The sequence below is a fragment of the Drosophila grimshawi genome, unplaced genomic scaffold, assembly GCF_018153295.1.
Source record: "Drosophila grimshawi isolate 15287-2541.00 unplaced genomic scaffold, ASM1815329v1 contig_311, whole genome shotgun sequence".
NCBI lineage: Eukaryota > Metazoa > Arthropoda > Insecta > Diptera > Drosophilidae > Drosophila > Drosophila grimshawi.
Window position 1 is genome coordinate 17870060 of NW_025063098.1, and position 22005 is coordinate 17892064.

At 37.8% G+C, this 22005-nt stretch overlaps 5 protein-coding genes across 7 annotated transcripts; 2 read left to right on the top strand and 3 right to left on the bottom strand.

Annotated features, from left to right (window-relative positions):
- The first annotated feature begins 43 nt into the window (after nucleotides 1-43).
- Nucleotides 44-5683, top strand: LOC6567494 (nucleoplasmin-like protein). Its single transcript, XM_001993857.3, has 3 exons — nucleotides 44-135; nucleotides 368-507; nucleotides 4822-5683. Exons 1-3 carry the CDS (start codon nucleotides 114-116, stop codon nucleotides 5122-5124), a joined length of 465 nt encoding a protein of 154 aa, XP_001993893.1. The 5' UTR covers nucleotides 44-113; the 3' UTR covers nucleotides 5125-5683.
- Nucleotides 992-4440, bottom strand: LOC6567495 (sodium-independent sulfate anion transporter). Of its 2 annotated transcripts, none has more exons than XM_001993858.3 (8): nucleotides 4296-4440; nucleotides 3326-3625; nucleotides 2769-3109; nucleotides 2385-2694; nucleotides 2011-2313; nucleotides 1802-1947; nucleotides 1556-1735; nucleotides 992-1459 (listed from the first exon to the last, which is right to left on the bottom strand). In XM_001993858.3, the coding sequence occupies exons 1-8, from the start codon at nucleotides 4312-4314 to the stop codon at nucleotides 1190-1192; spliced, it is 1869 nt and encodes a 622-aa protein (XP_001993894.1). In that variant the 5' UTR covers nucleotides 4315-4440; the 3' UTR covers nucleotides 992-1189. The 2 variants fall into 2 exon arrangements, with proteins under 2 accessions (XP_001993894.1, XP_032596070.1); XM_032740179.2 differs by lacking the exon at nucleotides 4296-4440 and adding an exon at nucleotides 3791-3881.
- A 643-nt stretch (nucleotides 5684-6326) lies between the features above and the next one.
- LOC6567493 (4-hydroxybutyrate coenzyme A transferase) lies at nucleotides 6327-11160 on the bottom strand. Its single transcript, XM_001993856.3, has 5 exons — nucleotides 10613-11160; nucleotides 7629-8021; nucleotides 7151-7555; nucleotides 6822-7088; nucleotides 6327-6756 (listed from the first exon to the last, which is right to left on the bottom strand). Exons 1-5 carry the CDS (start codon nucleotides 10779-10781, stop codon nucleotides 6569-6571), a joined length of 1422 nt encoding a protein of 473 aa, XP_001993892.1. The 5' UTR covers nucleotides 10782-11160; the 3' UTR covers nucleotides 6327-6568.
- Nucleotides 11161-11307: 147 nt separating this feature from the next.
- Nucleotides 11308-12593, top strand: LOC116805794. The gene is made up of 3 exons (XM_032740180.1): nucleotides 11308-11818; nucleotides 11886-11989; nucleotides 12053-12593. Exons 1-3 carry the CDS (start codon nucleotides 11595-11597, stop codon nucleotides 12550-12552), a joined length of 828 nt encoding a protein of 275 aa, XP_032596071.1. The 5' UTR covers nucleotides 11308-11594; the 3' UTR covers nucleotides 12553-12593.
- Nucleotides 12594-12605: 12 nt separating this feature from the next.
- Nucleotides 12606-21805, bottom strand: LOC6567492 (alpha-1,6-mannosyl-glycoprotein 2-beta-N-acetylglucosaminyltransferase). Of its 2 annotated transcripts, XM_001993855.3 has the most exons (11): nucleotides 21170-21805; nucleotides 17372-17452; nucleotides 17190-17318; nucleotides 16998-17120; nucleotides 16726-16925; nucleotides 16430-16671; nucleotides 16210-16355; nucleotides 15979-16139; nucleotides 14925-15386; nucleotides 13879-14093; nucleotides 12606-13821 (listed from the first exon to the last, which is right to left on the bottom strand). In XM_001993855.3, exons 1-11 carry the CDS (start codon nucleotides 21288-21290, stop codon nucleotides 13599-13601), a joined length of 2103 nt encoding a protein of 700 aa, XP_001993891.2. In that variant the 5' UTR covers nucleotides 21291-21805; the 3' UTR covers nucleotides 12606-13598. The 2 variants fall into 2 exon arrangements, with proteins under 2 accessions (XP_001993891.2, XP_032596069.1); XM_032740178.2 differs by lacking the exon at nucleotides 14925-15386 and having other exon boundaries at nucleotides 12736-13821; nucleotides 21170-21794.
- Nucleotides 21806-22005: the final 200 nt, after the last annotated feature.

Sequence of the window (22005 nt, forward strand, 5' to 3'; positions counted from 1 at the left end):
CATCTCTAGCACATTTTGTATCCCTAGTTGGTAGCTACCATTTTGCAAAAGTTTTTGCTCAACACGTGCTCGGCGCTCATATTTTAAAGCTAGACATAAAATAAATCCGAATAATGGCAGAGGAATCATTCTATGGTAAATAACAATTAACAACATATCAATATAATAGTGAATGAGCGGCGACAATTGGTTTAATTTGCAATGCGCTGGCAACGTTGCCGGCTGCCGGCATTTTTATTCAAGGTTGTGTCTGTGTGTACATGTGTGTGTGTGTGCGTATATCTGTATACATGAATGCAGATACAGATGCATGTTTGTGTGTGCGTGTGTGTATTTTAATCTACAAGTAATTAATTTTTATTTTCAGGTGTTACTTTAACCGCAGAAAGCAACAGCGTCACCTGGGACGTTGTCGCCGATGAGGATTATGCACGCGGTCAGAAGCTGGTCATCAAACAGATCCTACTGGGCGCCGAGGCAAAGGATAATGAATTCAACGTGGTCGAGGTAAGTGCGCCAACTACACCACCAACTGTCAATGTGTGTGTGTGTGTCTCAGTGTATGTGTGTGTGTCTCTCTTATTGTGGACCGGTTTGTATTCATTCTCCAAGCAGGCAGACACAACGTTTGTTTTCTGGATAAAGGGCAAGGGCAAGGGTAGGGGTAGTGGTAATTTTGTCTGTATCTGCATGCAATACGCGCCCTTTGTCTGCTATTAACGCCGCCGTTGTCCTCGCCGTTGCTGTTGCTCTTGCTGCTCTTCTTTTTACCAAATGCATGACGTCACAAATGCCCAAAAGTCGATTTCGCATATGATGGCACTTGAAATACCCCGTAATTCTATATATTTTCATATAGTGTAAATGGAAGAGAAAATGGAATATTTAATATTTCTAGCGGGCGAAGTTGTAGTTTCCAATATTTGCAGATATAATTAACTTTATTTACGACTTCAACTTGTAAGTAAATATTAAACTTACACCAGATATACATATATATTTGTTATATATATGTATGCGTTTCTACAAAAATTGTTCTATTTATGATTTACATTGATTTATTTACAATTTGCGTTTTGCTTGTGTGTATTTATTACAGGGTATCCGCTCAGCGAATACCTTGCGACTCTGCTCTTTGACTGTACCAAAGCAAAACACATTTTGTATATATGTATATATATTTTTTTGTTTATCGACTTGAGTCGCATGCAATTTGATCAAGGCGAGTGCTGTCACCAGCAGCACCCCCGTTTCCCTCGCTGGCATTCTGATCACTGTTAGTGCTGCCTGTATTTGCCGTTACAATTTCGATGAGGTCCGCAAAGCTTTTGGTGAACTGGAACATGGCGCGTGCCTGCTTTTGCAGCCGGCAAACAACGCCCGCTGCTGCCACATTCCAGTTCCAGCAGATGAGCTCGCATCGCAACAGCTTCAGCTCATCGCGCAGCGAGATTATATTCTGTTAAGGCAAATCAAATTGGAATTGTTTAATTTTTTTATTAGTTTTTGTTTGTTGGTTTTGGCGATTAAAATGGGTTGTTGCCTATTTACTTACCAGCGCCACTGTCGCATCAATTGACCTAATCTCATCGCCTTTAATGATCACCAGTCCAATTGAACTATCCGTCCGTTCCTCCTCTGTCACGCGAGCAACTGTTGTTGATTTCAAATATTCGGCAGCCGTATAATCTACACTGCCCTTCAGCTCCGCCAAACACAGTTCAATTCCATTGTGCTTAAAAAAGTATATAACTTAAATTTGAAAAACTGAAATTGAAATGCTTTTGCCTGTTGCTCTTACCTTTTGTGTGGTGAGCTCAAATTGTGGCGTCGTGCTCTTCTCCAGTATGAACAGGGCATTTACTGCGATTCCCACCAACATTCCATATTCCAGTGACCAGAATACACAGCTAGCAGCGGTGGCCACAAAAGGCACCATGTCACGTTCTGGCGAGCGCGAAAATCGAAATCTAAAACTCTGACTTTATTTTGGGAGTCTGTTGCACTTACTCTTTGCCCGCCAAATCTCTGCAATTTTATCGTATTCGACCATAAATATCATGGCTGCAATGATGATGGCCGCCAGCGTTGCCTTGGGTATATATGCAAAAGTGGAGGTCAACAAGGCCAGGGTCATCAGGACGAGAATGCCGGTAAAAGCGCCACCCAGTGTCGTCTTAACGCCACTCGCATTATTAATCGCCGAGCGGGTGAAGGAGCCAGTGATGGGCATCGAAGAGAAGAAACTGCTGAACACATTGCACATACCCAGCGCGATCATCTCCTGCGATGCATCCACAATTTTGCCCTTGGCTGTGGATTGTGAATGGTGAAATCAACTTGAATCTATAGGTAAAACAATAGAAGAGTTCGAGATCACTTACAGAATGCTTTGGCAATTGATATACTCTCGAGGATGCTGAGCAGCGGTATGGTTGCCACTGCTGCGCCCAGATTGGAGATCATGCCGTTAAAGCTAACCGTCTGCCCCAAATCATCCTCCGTTTGAAATGGCGGCAGGCGAAACGGTGGCAAACCCGGCGTAATCGCGCCCGTCATCCGGAATATCATCTCATCCGAATTCCGGCTGAGCAGATAGCACAACAGAATGCCCACAAATACGACCAGAACATTGCGAGACAGCGCCAAATATCTCAACAGCTGCCGATGGCCACATTTCAAAGCAGTCAATTTCTAAGCGAACATAAAAAAGGGAAGCAATTTAAAGTAAATTAACGAAAGTCGATGTCCAAATTTCGCCAACTTACCCGCATGAGAAGCAGCACGATTAAGGTGCAACAGCCGAGAATGGCGTCGTTGCGACGCGTCTCCTGGATGTGGCTAAAGAACGTGATCCACGCGTCGAGAAAACCGTTCGTATTGCTTTGGATGCCAAAGAGATTGCTGATCTGCCCGCTGCCCACATTTAGTGCAGCGGCCAGCGTAAAACCCGTCGTCACCGGCACCGAAATGTAACGCACCAAAACACCGAGATTCAGCAGACCCAACACCACAATTATGCAACCGGAAAGGAAGCACATTAAAACAGCATAATCCGGATTGCCATTCAAATGTGAATACATCATCATTGACAAAATGGCCGTGGGTCCTGCAACAATAAGTTAGTAGGAAACTTCAGCTATTCCAAGTCAAATTATCCATCGAATATACAGTCGCGAAGAAATTAATAGCACCACTTCGGAATTATTTCTTAAGATTGTAGCAACAAACCATTAGTTTGTCAACCTTTGACAACATTTCTTGTGAGAGTGGAGCTATTATTTATTTTTTCGCAACTGTATTTCGTCTATGGTTGACTACTCACCCACTGTGATGTCCTTGCAGGTGCCGAATATAATGTAAATGAATCCACCCATAAAAGCCGAGTATAGACCATAAACGGGCGGCAAACCGGCCACAACGCCATAGGCCAAACCCTGCGTGATGGCAGTTAGACCCACCGTCATGCCGGCCAAAAAGTCAACGGCCAGATATTTGAGCTTATACCCTGGCAGCCAGCTGCAGATGGGTAGCATGTTTTTAACGGTCTGTGTGCTGCAACAGTTGCGCGCCTTGGCGCCCATAGCGCCACACACATTGGGCAACCTTTCGTGATAGAGCTCATCTGGAATGCGACAGAAAAGTACTTGACAGCTCTGATTAAACCAAACCACATGATTAATAACCGAGCGTCTTATCTAGTTGTCAGTTTTTTTCCCTCCAATTACCACTTGGATGGATCTATCGTGTGGCTCAAGCTGATAAAAAAAAAGAATAAAAATATGGCTACCTATTGCTGTACGCTCCAATCGATCTGAAGTGGGCCAACTGAAATTAAATCGATCTCTGAATTAAGATTAAAACCGATTTTTTGTTGATGGCATCTGTAATTCCTTGTGATTGCTGTCCCTCAAGTAAATCACATGCAATTTATTCATTTTTAATCATCGTACACTGTTCGATAAGCATTGGACCGACCACGATTCGTATTGATTTTTGATGTTGAGCAAATTTCTATAGAGTATTTCGTTGTTTTTTCTGTTTTTTTTTTTTTTTTTTTTAATATTTGTTGATTATAGAAATTGGGTTATTCAAATTATTACATTTAAAATATGCTGTATAACAGCTCAACACAATTTAAAAAAAATAAAATAATAATTGAAGATTATTTCAAGAGATGACCTTATGATTAAACAAACAAATTGACATTGTCTTGATAGAAAGTAGTCGCACTAGTAATATAATTAAATGTATATTTGCTTTGAGATTCACTTATCATTATTTTTGTAACGCACCTTCGTTGAAGTCGCACATACTTGCCAATATTTTGTCTTGATACACTTTGAGCAATTAATTGACTTGAGTGCTTCGTAAGTTTTATTAACTTATATTTATAACACCCGCCACGCTACTCTCCACGAGTTGGAGAATTGAAGTGTGTTGTATAAAAAGCGGTTTTGCTCTTGTCTCTGCGACTGCAGACTAACGAATGGCCCGTGTTCGACTTATTAGTACCATTTAATAGCCTGTCTTGCTGTCTCACTGTCTCTCTCAGTTCCAACGTAACGAAACTTGTTGCCTTTTGTTATCGCAGTTTATTTGAATTCCTTACGCTGTTTGTTGTTTGGGTATTTTCCAGAGGGTGGCAAATATCAGAGTCCATATTTCACAATTATAATATCCTTTGCTAGAGGGAGTTTTATAAAAGTATTCACACCCTGAACTCAAACTAATGTCGCTAATTTGTTTTACTGTTTGCATAAGCATATCAAATGAATCGCTAAAATTGACCTCAACCATTCCATTCCATTCGATTTGCAGGTGACCACACTGAAGGACTCGGTGCAGATACCGATTGCAGTGCTGAAGGCTGGCGAGACGCGTGCCGTCAATCCCGATGTGGAGTTCTACGAGTCGAAGGTTACGTTCAAGCTGATCAAGGGCAGCGGACCGGTTTATATCCATGGCCAAAACATCAAGGATGATGTTGAGGTGGTCGACATGGAGGAGGAGGATGAGGAGGACGATGGCGAAGATGATGAGATCGAGCATCCAAAGAAGCGCGCCAAAATTGAGCCGAACGCTGATGTCAAAAATAATGCCAAGAACCAGAAGAAAAAGTAAAAAATCAATAAAACAAAACAAAACAAAAAAAAAAAAACAACGAAAGATTTGTAAGCTAAATGTGTAGGTTTTAAAAGTTTTTTTAGGCCCTTTAAACAATACAATTGCATAAACATAAACACACTTATATAATACTACATGCATGCGATGTAAAACTTAAACATACTTTTAGTTCCTTTCTCTGAGATCCTTAATCATTCAACAATTCAAAAAACAACAAACAAAAAAAAGATACAAATATACTGATGATGTACTACTTACACTTAAGCAATAAGCCAGTCTAATATGTAACAAAAAAAAAAAGAACAACATCCCAAAAAACAAAGCATGCAGCTGCATATATATATATATTTATATATTTGTATATAAAGTATACTTTGGGTTCTTGAAGTTGTGGCTGTTTTGCAATTATGTTTTTCACACAAAACGGCACCAACTTCTTATCCCAGTCAGGCTTTCTTTCAATTTTACAATTGTACTATGAAAACAAGAACAACAAAACAAACAAATAAGAATGCTCTAGTCGAGAGAGCTCGATATGGAGATACACTGAACCCAAGTCTTTAACTCGTAATCATAACTCGTACACGTCTTGCACTCAATATATGTACATATGTATTTGTATGTATATCGAAAGGAAAAAGAATACTTTCGCTTGCTGCTGCTAAATATGAATATAAGATTTATTTCCAGTCTTGATGAAATTTTTACAGATGATTCGCATTATGTCAAGGTATATACATACCCGATTAGAAAGATATATCTTTAAAATTGTGTGTTGTTTTTATTGCTGTCGGTAATTGATGTTTATCAGCAGTGGGAAAAGATAAGTTATTGATTAAATTATATGGTATATTCCAAATTAGAATTCGATGCTAATCAAGAATCTACATATGTATATATGTATATACTTTATGGGGTCGGAGATGCTTAACCCTTTTTATACATTTTCTGGGCATTATCAAAACTCATCGATATACAAAATACTTTAGCTTTCTACATATAATGTATATATCTTATGAGTTCGGAGATGCTTACTCCTGCTTGATATATACTTTTCCACAACTTGCCCTTTTCCACTTTTTGGGGGATATAAAAGTCCGCATCGTTATACAAAATAGATTCGATTTCTATGTTCAATTCCATTGCATTCGTTTACACTTTGTGAGGGGAATATAATCAAAACTCGTCGATATAGAAAATACTTTCTTAACATTTCGATTTTAATGATTCATTGTCAGTTTTTGTGTCGGATTGATACAGGAATTGTGTGGCGGATCTAAAGTAATGTGAGAGGAGGCTCAATTGAAAGAGGAAACCATTGCGGGAATGCCTTTAGCCATTAAATGTTACAAAAGAAAACAAAATTCAATTGTTAAATGGGAGTCTCGCACTTTAAATGTTTCGTCCTTCTATTGTACGCCTTAGTTGCTAGTTGTTAGCCTTAGTTTGGAGATGGCATCACTTTGAGACGCTCGCAGGCACTCTTCTCTAACGCCTCCCGATGCTTGGGATCAGCGATTTGGATCAGTTCGTACATGCGCTGGCGCATATTCTTGCCAAATAGCGAGGCGATGCCGTGCTCGGTGACCACATAGTGAACATGGGCACGGGAGGTGACCACACCGGCGCCTATGCAAAAAAAAGAGAATATATTTTAACATGGAGCATCACATTGGTGTGCTTGAAAAACTTACCAGCCTTCAGCATAGGCACAATCTTGCTCTCTCCTTTGTTGGTGGTCGATGGCATGGCAATGATGGGCACACCCAAACCATCCAGACCCTCGGCAGCACCGCGTATAAAGTCCACCTGGCCACCGAAACCAGAATAGAAACGTGTGGCAATCGAATCGGAGCAGACCTGACCGGTCAAGTCCACCTCGATGCAGCTGTTGATGGCCGTCATGCGGGGCTGCTGCTTAACAATGCTGGTATTGTTCACATAGTCAATGGCCAACATCTCTGTGAAGACATAGAATTATTTATAGAGATTTATATTTGGGCTTAGGTTATGCTTGGCGTACCAATGAAGGGATTATCGTTGACAAAATCGTAGAGGGGCTGATCACCGATCAGGAAGGAGCCAACGATGCGACCCTTGTGCATCGTCTTGCGACTGTTGGTGATGCAACCCTTTCTGGCCAGCTCAACAACGCCGTTGGCAAACATCTCCGAGTGTATGCCCAGATCCTTGTGGTTGTGCAGAGCATTGAGCACCGCATCCGGAATGCTGCCAATGCCCATCTGCAGCGTGGCACCATCTGTAACCAAATTCTCGGCAATCAGTTGGCCGATCTTCTTTTCCACAGCCGATATCTCGCCTGTGCCATGCTGCGGCAGCTTGTCGTTCACCTCAATGGCAAAGTCAAAGTGCGACTTGTGAATGATGGAATCACCAAAGGTGCGCGGCATATTTGGATTGATTTGAGCTGCAAGCAATTCGATTATTTCAAAATATATACCATATTTATATCTAATTCCGTTTTGGCTTAGTGGACTCACCGACAATCTTCTTCGAGTTGAGGAGCGCAGCACGGACACAATCGACGCTAGTGCCGAGCGAGCAGAAGCCATGATTGTCCGGTGGCGACACATGAATTAAGGCAACGTCGGGCTGCACAATCTTCTTGTAGAACAACTGGGGAATCTCATGCAGAAATATGGACATATTATCGCCACGTCCCTCGGCGACAGCTTTGCGCACATTGCCGCCCATGAAGAACGAGTTCGAGCGGAAAATGTCCGAATATTCCGGCTTGCAATACTCCGCTGGACCCTCGGTGTGCATGTGGCAAACAGTCACATTCTCCAGTTTGTTGTTCTTTCCATGCGCCGTCATCGTATTCAGCAGTGTCACAGGAGTAGCGGCTGCGCCCTGTGCGAAAACCACATCGCCTGCAAATTAAACACAATGCAAACTGTTAAAATGTATTCAAAAACTTGACTTTAAAATTAACCTGACTTGTGAAAATATCATATCATGAAATTTGTTAGGTCGGAAAATAGTTGTTTCCAATATTTTGATTTAATGTAACAAAATATTTATTGTAAGTAACAACTTATTACTGCCACTGGAATTCTTTTTAATACATATATATATATATATAATTTGAATTGAAAAGAAAAATGGATTTTTTATGTTTTTGTTTATTTTTTTCATTTTTCATAAAACTTAATTCTTAAATTTGAATTCAATTTAAATAAGTTTTCAACTTTACGTTTAATAAAAAATGTTTTTTTTTTATTGTTTCTCACTTTTTTTATAAGTTCTGTAAACAAACACCTTTGAAACCATTTCTTGTCAGCGTGGTGTTAATAATTTTTTAGGCAACTGTATTTTTGTTTGTGTGTAAATATGTATGTATATTTACCATTTCGTATTCACGTGCAGTTTTTTTTTTGTTTTTTTTTTTAGCATTATTCATTTCTATGCCAAGAAATTGTACGCGTACATTGTTTGACAGTAAACACTCGCCACACACGAACAAGCTTATTTTTAAAAGTTGTAGAACTGATGAGCGAATGTTTACTGTACTTGATATGAGTAGATGAAGTTGCCAAACACTTGCACTTGCTTACAATGTATATACATATATTTATAAATAAGTTGCCAATATTCTATTTCTATTGCATCCTAAAGAATTCAAATGCTGTGAAGTATATATATATATATACATATATATTTATTATTTCTGTTTTTTCTTAGGCGTATTTGCATGCAAAGATCTGTTAAGAACAGGGCTTGCATCTGTTAGTGTTAAAAATGTGAATCAGAAGATCAACATTTTTGCTTTCTCTCTTTTTGCCCACTGCAAACGTCGTCAAGGGAGCTTTTATAAAAGCTCTATCGAAAGCCCAAAAGTCATTGTCTGGATCAACACCCTGCCACAAGTTCATGATTAAAAATTATCAAAAGTCGCATGATAAGAAATGATTTGTCTAAATAACATTGTATGTCTGTTCATTTCTTAAGCTTTTTTTTGTCTGGTTGCCCAAAGATTACTCCCTATATATGCGATTGTGTACATACGCCAGAAGACATACATATATCTACATATCTGAGCATTATCGACCAAAACGTGCCACCAAAAATATAACCAACACAATTTTTCTGCGTTAAATGACGTAGTTGATTTTTGAGCGGCGCGTGTTTGTGAATTGATCTAAATTTAGATCGCTGCCAGCGCTCAACAGAATTAAATCTGTATTTGTGTATCTAACTGTACATACATATAACAATCATATTTCTGTGATTCTACATCGCCATAAGATGAAGCTCAAAAAGTGCGACAACTTGCGATGTAAATAAACATTTCGATTCGTGCTCGCGGGCGGGGTCAACATACGAAACTAGTTTTATTATCATAACATATATTTTGTTTGCCTGTCGTTTTTTTTTTTGGTTGGCTATTGCGCAACTTGTCGAATGAAATTAATTAAATCAAAGCTGAATTAGCACCAACAATTTAACAAATTTATTTGCGACAGCCAATGTTATCAGAGCACCCCAGTTGCTGTACAGTTCTGTGAACTAACACTATTGCATAACAGCTAGTTAATGCACATCAAACATAACATAACATATGTAGATAAGTTTTTCCTTATCAGCACACGAGCTCAGACAGCTCAACAGAGGCCGGTTCTAATAAGTGACTGTGTGCGATGCCAACTCTCTTCTCTGTGCGCGTCTGTGTGTGTCTGTTAATGTTAAACTGAGCTTTCGTTGAGAACAGCTGGGCATAGTACAAAGTGCAATTAATTTGAGCACATTTGTTAGTGTTTTTTCAAAATATATGCACAACTGAAGGCGCAACGGAATGAGAATAGTTGTAATGAAAGCTAGGAACTCATAAAAACAACAGCCTAATTGAATTAAAACTTTGAAACTTTGCATACTTATGCAAATCTCTTATGTACACACTTCTAATAGAAAAGCATGTTATGTAAAACAAGTTAAATTGCTTATTTTGAACTTTATATATATATAGTTTTATATTTTGCTTTTATCATGTTTTCAGAGCCATTAAATTTCTGATCATTGTTACGCCTATTAATTGCTCAACTTTCAATAGGGCTATAATTTTGCTTACGTGTGCGTGCGGAGTAAATAAATGATAAGCTCGGATGTGTTAAGCACGCTCAATTGATTTTAATATTGAAGCACCCTGTAATTTGATATACATATGTTTATGTGCACAAAACACATGTGTAATTTGTGTGTGTGTAAATAGTTTCAATTGCAAACGCTACACTCACACACACAACAACACACTCTCATAATTTGCATGACTTGATTTATTGACCCTCTCCCTTGCACTTTCATTCAGCAGTCTAATCAGGGCAAATAGAGCAAGACGCTCAGGACTTAAAGGTCTTGGTTTTTTGTTGTTGTTGTGTTACATAACATAGAATTTTCGCTTAGAATTGGCAGCGCCATCTTCAGGCGGCGATTCCAGCGCAGATTTACTTTTCGTCAGATAACTCACCAGACTTAATGCAGGCGACGGCCTCCTCGGGCGAGACGATTGGCGGCTCGCGGGGCAACGGATGCGACAACTCATTGACATAGGTAAAATAAGTGTTGTGCGATGCTGCTGCATTTGCCGAGCCAATCCTCAGCAATTTGTTGATGCTTCTCGCACGACGAACCAACATTATTGCAATTTAAATAGACACTAAGTAGAGATTAAATATTACTCTATTTCTCTGTGTCCCAAGTAGTGGTTTGTAGGGGGTGGGCGTGGGTAAGTGCAGTAAAACAATTGTTGTTTTTATTTATTTGTGTGCTGCTTCTGCCTGATGCGATGGTCTCCGTATGTCTGTCTCTCCACTCCAGCGGCGCGATTGCAACTAGCTATGACCGAAAGCTTTACCACACCGCGAAAGCTGTTCAAACCGGCGACGGCTTAACTACTGCGCCTGCATAAATCAGTTATTACATGTTATACGAAAGTAATTTTATATTATTTTGAATATATGCAGAATGTTACATTATTCGTTGTGGCTGCTAAATGTCTTTTTTTTTTTTTATAAATATTACAATTTGTTGGCATTTATTTGTGCTGTCAATCGAAGCCAATTCAATGGCATTACACAGCACTACAAAACTATTCGGGGCGAATGGTAGACCGGGAATATTCAAATTTGCCAAAAAAAAATCCTTTTGCTTTTCACTTATTTTTAAAAAAATTCTTTACAATTACTCAAATGCTTATTGTGAAATTGGCTTTATGTCAAAATTAAAAGTTCCATTAATTTATTTTACAACATATTGAATGAACGGCAACGTGTTCGGGGCGAATGCCAAATTTCATTCACCACGTACGTCATTTAGCTTGAGAAATGCAACATTTTAGTAAGCAATTCACACAGGACGACATCTAGCAGGAGATGCGAAAAGTGATTCTCAAATGCAACATCATCCAACATCTTTTGTAACAGCTGTCCAAGAATAAATAGATAATTATAATGAGCAAAACTGGAGATGATATAATTAAACGGGCTGTTTGGGAGTTCTACCATGAAAAGATATTACTTGACATGTGGGAGGAGAATGTTCCCTTGTTTAAGTCCCCGGTGCATAAGAACAGCAAAATATATAAGAAAATGGCCATAGAATTAGCAGAAGCCGGCCTGAAGTTACATTGGTCGAAAATAAAAATAAAGTTGGATAATCTGGTCAGGAAATACAAGTATGTATATATTGGTACATAGAACTACTTACAATAATATATATAAATATTTTGAAATGTCGCCCAGAACTGAGTTAAGCGAAAGGACAAAGCCTGATGCTAGCTCCAAACGTTGGCTACATTTTAAAAAAATGCATCAAATCATGTCCCAACTGGCAATGCAAAATGCAGGTAAATTTTTCCGTTTCTATATCTATAAATTCTACTAAGAAAAACTCTAAAAAATTTATGTAGATGAGACGGAGATGATGTGTAAGAATGAATCGGATGCAGATGCTGAAAATCATAATGTTGTTGATGATGCTGGTAATGATGTTGTTGATGATGCTGGTAATGATGTTGTTGATGATGCTGGTAATGATGTTGTTGATGATGCTGGTAATGATGTTGTTGATGATAACAATGAGGATGTTGGGGATAATGTTGCGGATGCTGATGATAATGTTTCAGAAACAGATTCAAATAATTCATTTATTGTTGCAACTTCGGAGGAATCATTTCACGGGGATTTCAGTCCAACGACAGATGAGCCACCTGCAAAGCGAAACAAATCTACAAAAAATCCCAAAATGACATCCTTTGAATTGGCAATGGTTGAGATAGCAAGGGGACGAACGGATGATTTAAATCGAGCGGCGATGACAAGGCTGAAGATACTGAATCGAATGGCAAGTGATACGGCCAATTATCATGCGAAAATGTTGGAAATGTTAGCAAAGTGTATAAATAGTTAATAGTTAATGAGTAAACAGTTCGAACGTGCGATTTCAGTTAATTAGCCTTTATTATATGTGTATATATTAATTTACGTCCAAATTTGTAATTGAAAATCCTATGAGATAAAAGCGCCTTGGACTAACAATTAAAAAATAACAAATACATAAATGTAATACTTATTTTATATTAAGAGAACTTATGTGAAATCTATACAACAAAGGGCCTCAACTATTTACATGCTTATATTCTTATATCTTAAATAGTTTAGTTATTGAAGAGATTTCCACATATATATTTCTGCGTTTTTCTTGGTACAATTCAATTATTAAGCCATCTGTATTGTATATATATATATATATATATATGACTAGTTGATGCGTTTATTTTCTTGACTTATTAATGCTTTCGGCACAATCTGGGGGTTGTTGTTCAAAATACAGCTATGTAAATATATGTATATTCTACTTGTATATAGATTGATGATTATTACAAAGTATATTAGTTAGACTGATCTCATGCAAGTTACATATTTATATGCATATATATATATAGAAATGATCGCCATGGTTTACATCACCGATTTAATGGGAATAGTTCGGTCTTGATTTGTGGACGGAACATAAACCATAAAAGATATATATATATATATAGTGAAAAAACGGCACAATGTGGAATTTCATTAGGATTTTTGGGCCTATACAAATCTGACTAGATGATTTATAATTATGTATATAAAAATTCAATTGTGCAGCATTGTTAAATATTTTGGTTTCTTGTTATAAAATTTGCTATTAGATTCACTGATTTTTTGCATTTGCATATTATGCACAAATTTGCGTTGATTGCGAATTCGTGTAGTATTTTTTGTTTGTTAATTCAGTTGTTTTGTCCACTTATATGAAAACTTTTTTGGGGGATTTTCTTTCACAATCTTTTTGTATTTCAGAGTAACTATTTTAAATTATGTTCTACTGAAGTAAAAGCTAATGTTTAAACTAAGTAAGCCAATGTATTAATTTATTTTGTTGGCTTTTTTGCTACGGTTAGTATTTGGTGATATCCTTTATCTCGTTGGCAGCGTCATGTTCAGGCATAGCTCATGATCCCTGAGATCGCCCCAACCGCCATTGCCCTTGCGTAGCTTCGATTTCTTTATCAAGCTGGGCACCGTCATCATCAGGGAGCGCGGAAACAGCTGATTGGAAGTCCGTGCTATGCGCAGCACATGTTGCACCTTGGAGATGACCTGATTGGATTCGCAATTCTTGTTCTTGTGATGAACGCCACTGTAATTACAAAGTAAACTAAGTAAATATTATCAGTTCGATTGATAATCCACTAACCATTCGCCAATGTGAAAGACGCGGGGTCCCTTGACAATCATCGCGTGCAGCTTGCGCTGGAGACACTGCTGAGACACATGTTGCAGCGACCAGTCCCAATTGTAGTCGTCGTAGGTGCAAAAGTGTCTCGCACACCGGCGAATGCTCGTCCAGGTGGTGCGATTGAAGGCAAAGCCCATATTATGCTTGCTGCTTATCCATGGCATGGACTCCACCTGCCAGAGCAATGGAAATGTGAATCAGTTGGGATTTGCTGTTTGATTATGACTTCGAGCGGTTCTTTTTTTGGGTAACGAACAGCGAACAATTGGAAGTAAAACGGGGGGTGGGTGGGGGTAGTTGGGCATGCAAATTTTCATTCAAGTTAAACGAAAAGAAAAATCGAGCCAAGAGTGTGTTTTGAGGAGGAATCATAATAACAAATTGAATGCGCGATTGCATCAAATCTATACCAGAATTTAACTCATGATTAAAATGATCGAAAGTTATAAGTCCCATTTTTGAAAAATGCGCCCATTCGTGTGGATCGCAGTGCTGTTAGTTGATGATGTAGGTATGCCCCCCAATCAAATTGATTTGCATAATCGATAAACGCTCTAAAGCTATGGGTTCGTATAGATAACGATACCTTGCGATAGTCATGGCTGATGCTGCGCCTATCGATCTTGGCGACGTGTACGCGCGTGCGCAACTGTGTGTGTTTATCGAATTATCGGCATGCCAACACAGAGCCAAGCACATAAAAACATATACATAAATATATCGTAGTAAAGAGAGACGTTAACAATTAACACAAACATTAAAAATACACACACACATGCGAATTGCTAAAGCATTTTGGGATTGGATTTGCGGGTTTGGTTAGCGGCTAACATGCAAAACGCAGACAGTAAGCAAATTAAAACAATAGTTATGAAAAATAAATCGGAATCAAATTGTGCGCTACAATTGCAATGATCGGAAGTGCTGGATATCGATTAGGATTATAACGGTATTATTTTTTGTTTTCTTTTTTTTATGTTGGTTATTGCTGTCGATGGTGCTACCTTCTGATAGACGGAATACAATGACGGCAGGACATGATAGTTCCATGTTTGTGCACCATTTTTATTGTTATTATTAATATTATTATTGCTATTGTAATTGTTATTGTTATTGTTGTTAATATTATCGTTATAAGGATTATTGTTATTATTGGTGTTGGATGTGGCTGTAGCGGTGACAGTGTTGATGTGGCTAGTTCTTTTATTGCTGTTTTTTTTATTTTTGTTGCTGTTATCGTTATCGACATCGACGGTGTCGCCCACATAGACTTTCACATTCGCATTCGCATTCTTTAATGAAGTGCTGGATGATGATAGCGCTGATGATGACGCAGTTAACTGCAGAATGGAGTTTCTATTATTATTATTATTATTGTTGTTATTATTATTATTATTATTATGCCTATTCGATCCTAATAGACTGTTTGACGAGATCAGCGAGGAAGCAAACGATTTTTTGTTAGTCTGTCATCAAGTAGAATAGAACGCAGAAAGATATGCATATTTAGAAACGATATATGAATTGCGATTGTGTATGTGTGTGTGTGTGTATGTGTGTGTGTTTGCTTATAGTACGAATTAAAGCAAATCAAATACGGTGAAAACATACATATGTACAGTAGACATATATTTTGTTGAACAATTGCCAGATGAGTGTTACATAGATGTAATTATGTGTGTGTTTTGTATCTGTGTGCACTAGGCATATGTATGTATGTACGTGTGTATGTATGTATGTATGCGTGTATGTATGTATGTATGTGTTGAAGATCCTTTTTGCTAGTGCTTGAAATGATTTAATACACTATTTAAAAACGTTCATGTTTCAGACGGGATATGTTTAGTTTAGAGAACAGTTAAACTGGCAATAAGCGTTGACATTTGCTCTTGTTAAAAACATAAATTAAATATATATTTTTGTTTTTGGTTTTTGTTTTCTTTAAGTCATTTTCTTCTTTTTTTGTTTGTGTTGACGACTAAAACGAATTTCGTAGCCAGGCAAAGGAAGCACAGAGAGTGTGTGTGTGTGCGTGGTGGTGGGTATTTTGAAACTCACCTTGCTGTGGTAGGTATAATAGTTGAATGTCTTCAGATAGGTGCCCAGGGACAGGATATTGCATTGGGGGCACAAGTCTTTGGTGCGCTGCTGCATCATCGCCAACAAATACAGAAAATCCTCGGCCACATAATGATCCTCCTCAAGGAACAAAACGAGACCTAAAATCAAATTATACGAATTAAAAATTAATGAGTTTCTTTGGGGGAAAGTTGCTTCAGCGCTGCTCACCCGTGTGAAACCGGGTCACTTCCAGTTCGTTGAAGACACGATTCGACTTCCACCACCAGTGGTGTTTGGTCTGCGTAAATTTCGCCTCACGATAATGGCCATAGAGATCAGGATATAGGGCATTGTTACAGCTGCTGATAAGAGCTCTGCAACAAAACAAAAAAGCAAAAAAAACGGGATTTACATTGTATTTCGAATTGATTAATAGTCCTTCACTCACTGCTCTCTCTTAATGTTCCGGGGACAATCGTTGGGATCGACGCCGGGATATTCGTGCGGATGTGTTTGTATCGAATACGGATAGAATATCTGCATCACTTTGCAAAAATCAATCTGTTGCACCAGATCATTGATATCATCATCGTAGAAATCGTGCGAGAATATCAACAGAGACTTGGATATATCCCGTGCCTGCGCCAAACTAACAATCAAATGGCGCAGATAATTGATCCTCGTGTGGACCTGCGAGTAAGAAATGTTTCTAGCATTTGTAGCTCCAAACAAAATTCCACTCACCTGTATGACAATTATCACAGAATCGTTTTGCAGCGGCCCAAAAATGTCCTCATTCAGCACCAGCTGCATTTCGTTGTATCTGATTATCTGACGCTTGATCTCCGTCATATTTGGCGGATGATAAACATCAAAGCTGATTGTGGTCGATGCCGCCAAACCAGAGCCAATTGAAGCAGCACCGCTGCTATTCAATTGGAGCGCTATATAGCAGAAAAAAAAAAATAAACGGGGTTTAGTATTTATTCTATTTATTAATTCGTGATAGATCTCACCGGCGCTGTGGTTGCGTGTGTGTGGCGTCAGATATTTGTGCAGTGTTGCCGGCACCATGGACATTATGGCATCAACCGAGTCATTGGTCACCGAATCGCTCACCATCGTATCGCGACTATCCACTATCCACAAAATAAAAATCCCACAAATATTGGAAAGCAATAATTAGCTTATAAAAGAATTCCACTCACAGTAGTTAAAGTTGTGATACTGCAGCAGGCCAAAGATGCACAGGGCCAGGATGAAAATGCTGCGCATATAAAATTTGTTGCGTTTGCGTCCCATTGCCCCCGTATTGGGCAGCGGTATCAGTACACGACCTTCATAGAAAATGAAATCATTTCTGTACGAGGAGAACCGTAGCTGTATTTACCTCTCATTTTTGACATGTTATCGGCGACTGTTTCCCAGTTGCTAGCAGGTGCCAATGAGGTGACTTCTTTCAGTGCGCCATCTAAAAGTATACCGAATTGATAAACGAATGTTATCAATAAAAAATAAATGAACATTAACTAATTGAAAGTGGTGATAAAAGTAAAGCACGAAAAGGGAGTTAACTTCAAAATGCTAATCATTCCACACATTTAATTGGTTTCTTCGAGTAACATGAAATTTTTTTTATCGGATCGCTAATAAAAAACAAGCAGAAGACAGAAGTTGGCAAGTCCCACTTATCTTTTATTTCTTTTGACACAGTATAATTATAATAAAGTAAATATTTTGCTTGACAAACCACCACATGGAAAATATTTGTATTTGTACAGCTGAGCGTTAAGTGCGATAAATTTTGGACATAAGCATAAAAAACAAAGTAGAATGCTATAGTCAAGTAAGTAGTCAGAAAGTGACTTAGTAAGGCAGTAAAGTAAGTAGGTTTGTAAGTAAGTACATAAGTGAGAACTTAAAGAAGAACATAATTAAGTCAAGAAGTAAGCAAGTTAGTGGAAGGAACTCAATAAGACAGTGATTTAATAGCAGTAACTAACAAAGTATGAATGGATGTAAGTTATTAATTAAGTAAGGAACTAATTAACCAAGTAAGTAAGAAGTAAATAGGTAAGTAAGTTAGTAAGCAAGTTACTTAACTTACTTAATTAGTAAATCTATGAGTTGTGAATTGCTGAGACTTTAACACAACATTATTTATTTCGAACCTAAATTGAAATCCCCCCGGTCAGGGTTATTGTAAGTATGTGCGGTATATACGAAGAGGTTCAATCGTATCGTATTCGTAATTGCTGAATTGTTTTATGTTAATCGTGTTTCGCATTTCAAATTTTAAGTGGCTTGCTTTATGTGAAATTGAAGTGGGCCTGCAATCTGGAATCTGTCAATCTAAACGCATTACTCAAGAGGCTATTAATTTACATAGAGAACTGCTTTCAGCTGTTGCAATCGCCATCATGGAAATCAGCAGCAAAGCTGCGCCGCGATAAAATCTCAGCCTTAAATGCGAATCGGCTTCGACTGATGAGTTCTCCTCCTCCTCATCCTCCATGTGTTTAGGTTTAGGTTTAGGCACTTGGTATTCAGTCTCGGGTGATTAGCGATAAGCCATTCAGCTTGACTTGAATCGCTATAACAATAGGCTAGGTGGGTGGTGCGACGTGGATGGTTGGGTGCACTAGTCACAAACGGCCTCCTCACGACACGTAACAATTGCGTGCGTGTGTTGTCATCAGCCTCGGGAGACCGGCGAATATGGCGAATACCTTCTCCGCCGGACTTTTGGAGGAGGAGGGGAGGGGTCGCTCACTTGTAAAGTGGGCGACGATCTCGGACGGCCTCGCGTCAATTGGCATTATAAATAGAATGGCAGATTTGGCGAGTGCCACGTTTCTCGAAATACATCATTGCTTTGCAGTTGTCGCCTCAGCAAGCATTCTTTGTGCCAGTTAACAGGCAGGAACAAATCGAACTAATATATTCTTTTTTTCTTTTGTGTTTGTCAGGGAATATTACCATGACCTTGATACCGTAATATATAAATATATGTATATTTATATAATTCATGAAGTGCTCGAAAATTTTGCTTAATAGGCATTTTAACGAAATCAAAAATTGTATTGAAAAGCAGGTAAATAGTAAGGCAAGTTTATCAAAATTGTAAGCACACCTATATTGTATTGTGATGTTAAAGCTCTATAACATTATCTTTATTAGTTAACAAAGCTCATTTTTGAACTCTGATAACGAAGGTATTAAATAAATGTCCGTCTGAATAGACTGAGATAGAGACTGGGACCATGGAACATATACTAGTCTGTGCGCGCATCAAAGTCTACGTTGGAGTGCTACGTCCACCAGGAGGCTATACAGCCACGCCCATCTCCGCCTCATCCAGGCAAATCAGATATTTCGGAAAGTGTAAATCGGTAAAATCGCATTTCGGTTATGTCCGACTGCAACGTTCTCTGTTGTTGTAATATTTCCAGACAAGCACTAAATTTAATTATATATTTTTATATTTAAATTTAGTGTTTGTTGGGATTTGATATCGCAATATATTTATTTATAGCAATAATAGGAATTGGCAAATGAACAGCAATATTAATATATTTTTTAACAAATGCGTTAGCATAATTGTATTATTTGTTAATTGAAAAAATAGTGGAAATTATAATTTAAGAATTCGACCTTACAAAATGGCAATCTTCCACTGCCATAAGTAAACATCATTTGAAAGGTTTTTTCCAAATTTCCAATTTTGTCTAATTAAAACAGCTTATTTTTGCAATACAACACAATACATATAGAAATATATATGAGATAACACCTTTTTAGAGTCTAATTTTGTTAATTAGCCTAATTTTGTGCTAAAATCGTGCTATAATTATAATGTTTTTTCAATAAACTGTAGCAACTGTCGAAACGTATATTAAATGATAATTAAATCGGCCCCAAAAGTAGATAGAAATAAAAACCCAATAAGCGTCATCAATTCTAGTCAATAAAAAGGAAAAAGCCAGCCAGAAATTTATATCCGAAAACCTATACGCCCATAAATGCCATGGCAACATTAATGTTAATGAAATCAACGAATTTCCATAAATAGCATAAATAGAGCAAAGTTCAAGTGCCGAAAGCCAGAACAAAAAAAAATAGCTAAACCTAATGGGGGGCGTCAACGATGATGACGACGACAATTCGGATTCCCCGCCCCGGAAATAAGCCATCCATTTGACTTTGAATTTGAACTTTAAACATCGATTAAAAGATTAAGCAAAAAAAAACAAAACAAAAAACCATAAAGAAAAGAAGCAAAACGTGAAAGAAGCAATGTCTTTAAGGGCACGCGTACTCAACAGCTAATAGCTAACAGTTAGGGGCAGACAGGGGGTGGGGTAGAGGGAAGGTTGTTTGCGGTAAACCTGTAGACAAGATATTCAGCATAAACAGGTATGTGAGACAGTATTTATTTGTTTATTTACTGTTTGCTTGTTACGAAATCAGTGTACGATATAACGGGGCTAAAAAAAAAAACAAACAAAAAAAGTCGCACAAAAGACAAGCAAAACACAGAGCAACAAGAGTGTTATTTTAGCATATGTTCAACTAGCACATACCACGTACTGTCAAGTTTAAGCTTATCGATTTTGTATAGATTTTATTTTCTTTCTATGTTCTATTCTCTTTTTTAAGTTAAGCTTTTTTTTAACCTTACGTGAAAATGAAATATTGTTTAAAGTTTATATTTTTCCATTTACTTTAAAATATTTAAATAAATTTATACTTTTTTATTGTATGTTTATTAATATTAATTTCAAATTTATATTTATTGAAGCCTTTTCAATAAGTTTGTTCTTTGAAAATCGAGGAAACTCAATAAATAAAAATGGGTGGTTTTCTTTTTAAGAAGTTTTGCAAGTTTGGTTTTTGATTAAATTTAAAGAAAAATTCATAGTAACTTTTGCATTCATTTTCGCCAATTTGAATGTGCAAAAATTGTATTTGAATTTTGTGCACAAATGCACATAACATTTAACATGGCCATTTTGGCCAATGCTAAATGCTTACAGGGTATACAGGGTGCAAAGCCTAATTCGCCGCTTACTTTGCATTTAGTTGTGGTTGTTGTTGTTGGCTTGTGAAATATTGTGCTAATTTACAGAGCATACAGCTATTGAAATAGATGTTAATTATATATATCTAGAGAGACGTTTAAATGTACCTTTGACTAAAATTGCAAGTGCGCAATATTTTCGTTTGTGGCTCCGTTTCGTCTGTCGGCATCGTTGTTCCTCAATCGATTTTTCAGACTCCCAGTCCAGTTTCAGATTTAATGCCTGCATTTAAATTGTTGCTGTTGTTGTTGGTTTTTTTGTTGCCGCATTGCAGTCGCTTTGAATAGAATTTCGAGCATTTTGCGAAAAGTTCTCCTTTATTGTAGTAGTCGTATTTTCTCAATTGTTGAATTACTTAAATGTGCTTTTTTTTGTTGTTGTTGTCGTTGTTGTTATAAATTATTGTTGTTGTTCACGTTGCTGTTGTGGTTGTTGGTGTTGTTTTTAGTGTCGCTGCGCGCCTTGCGTTTGAGATTCATGCAATTTCTATTGAGATACATGCTGGCAGCTGCTGCTGCTGCTGCGACACACACACATATACACAGCACACACGGCATCTACCGATTTTGATTGCTACATTTCACCAGCTATTTAGATTTTGTTGAATTTTTATTGCTCTAACGTTTTATGTAAATTATGTATTCACTTTTCGCTTTCTTTGGTGCGATGCACACCAACAAAAATTTTAACCCGACCACCGCTCGCAAACCTAGCTAGCGCTGCGCTCTCACGACTGAAAATCGAAACCCAAACAGCTGGGGCCGTCGTTTGATGAGAGGCATGCGTAAATTTTAGGCTGACCATATTCTATGTCGTTCTGCTGTCAAACAAAAGTTATCGGTTCAAAGTAGTGTTAATAATTACTTGAAATAGCTTGCAATATATTATAAAAATTGTTGCCTCATCTGCACAATAAAATGTGACAGCTGACTTAGTAATTTAT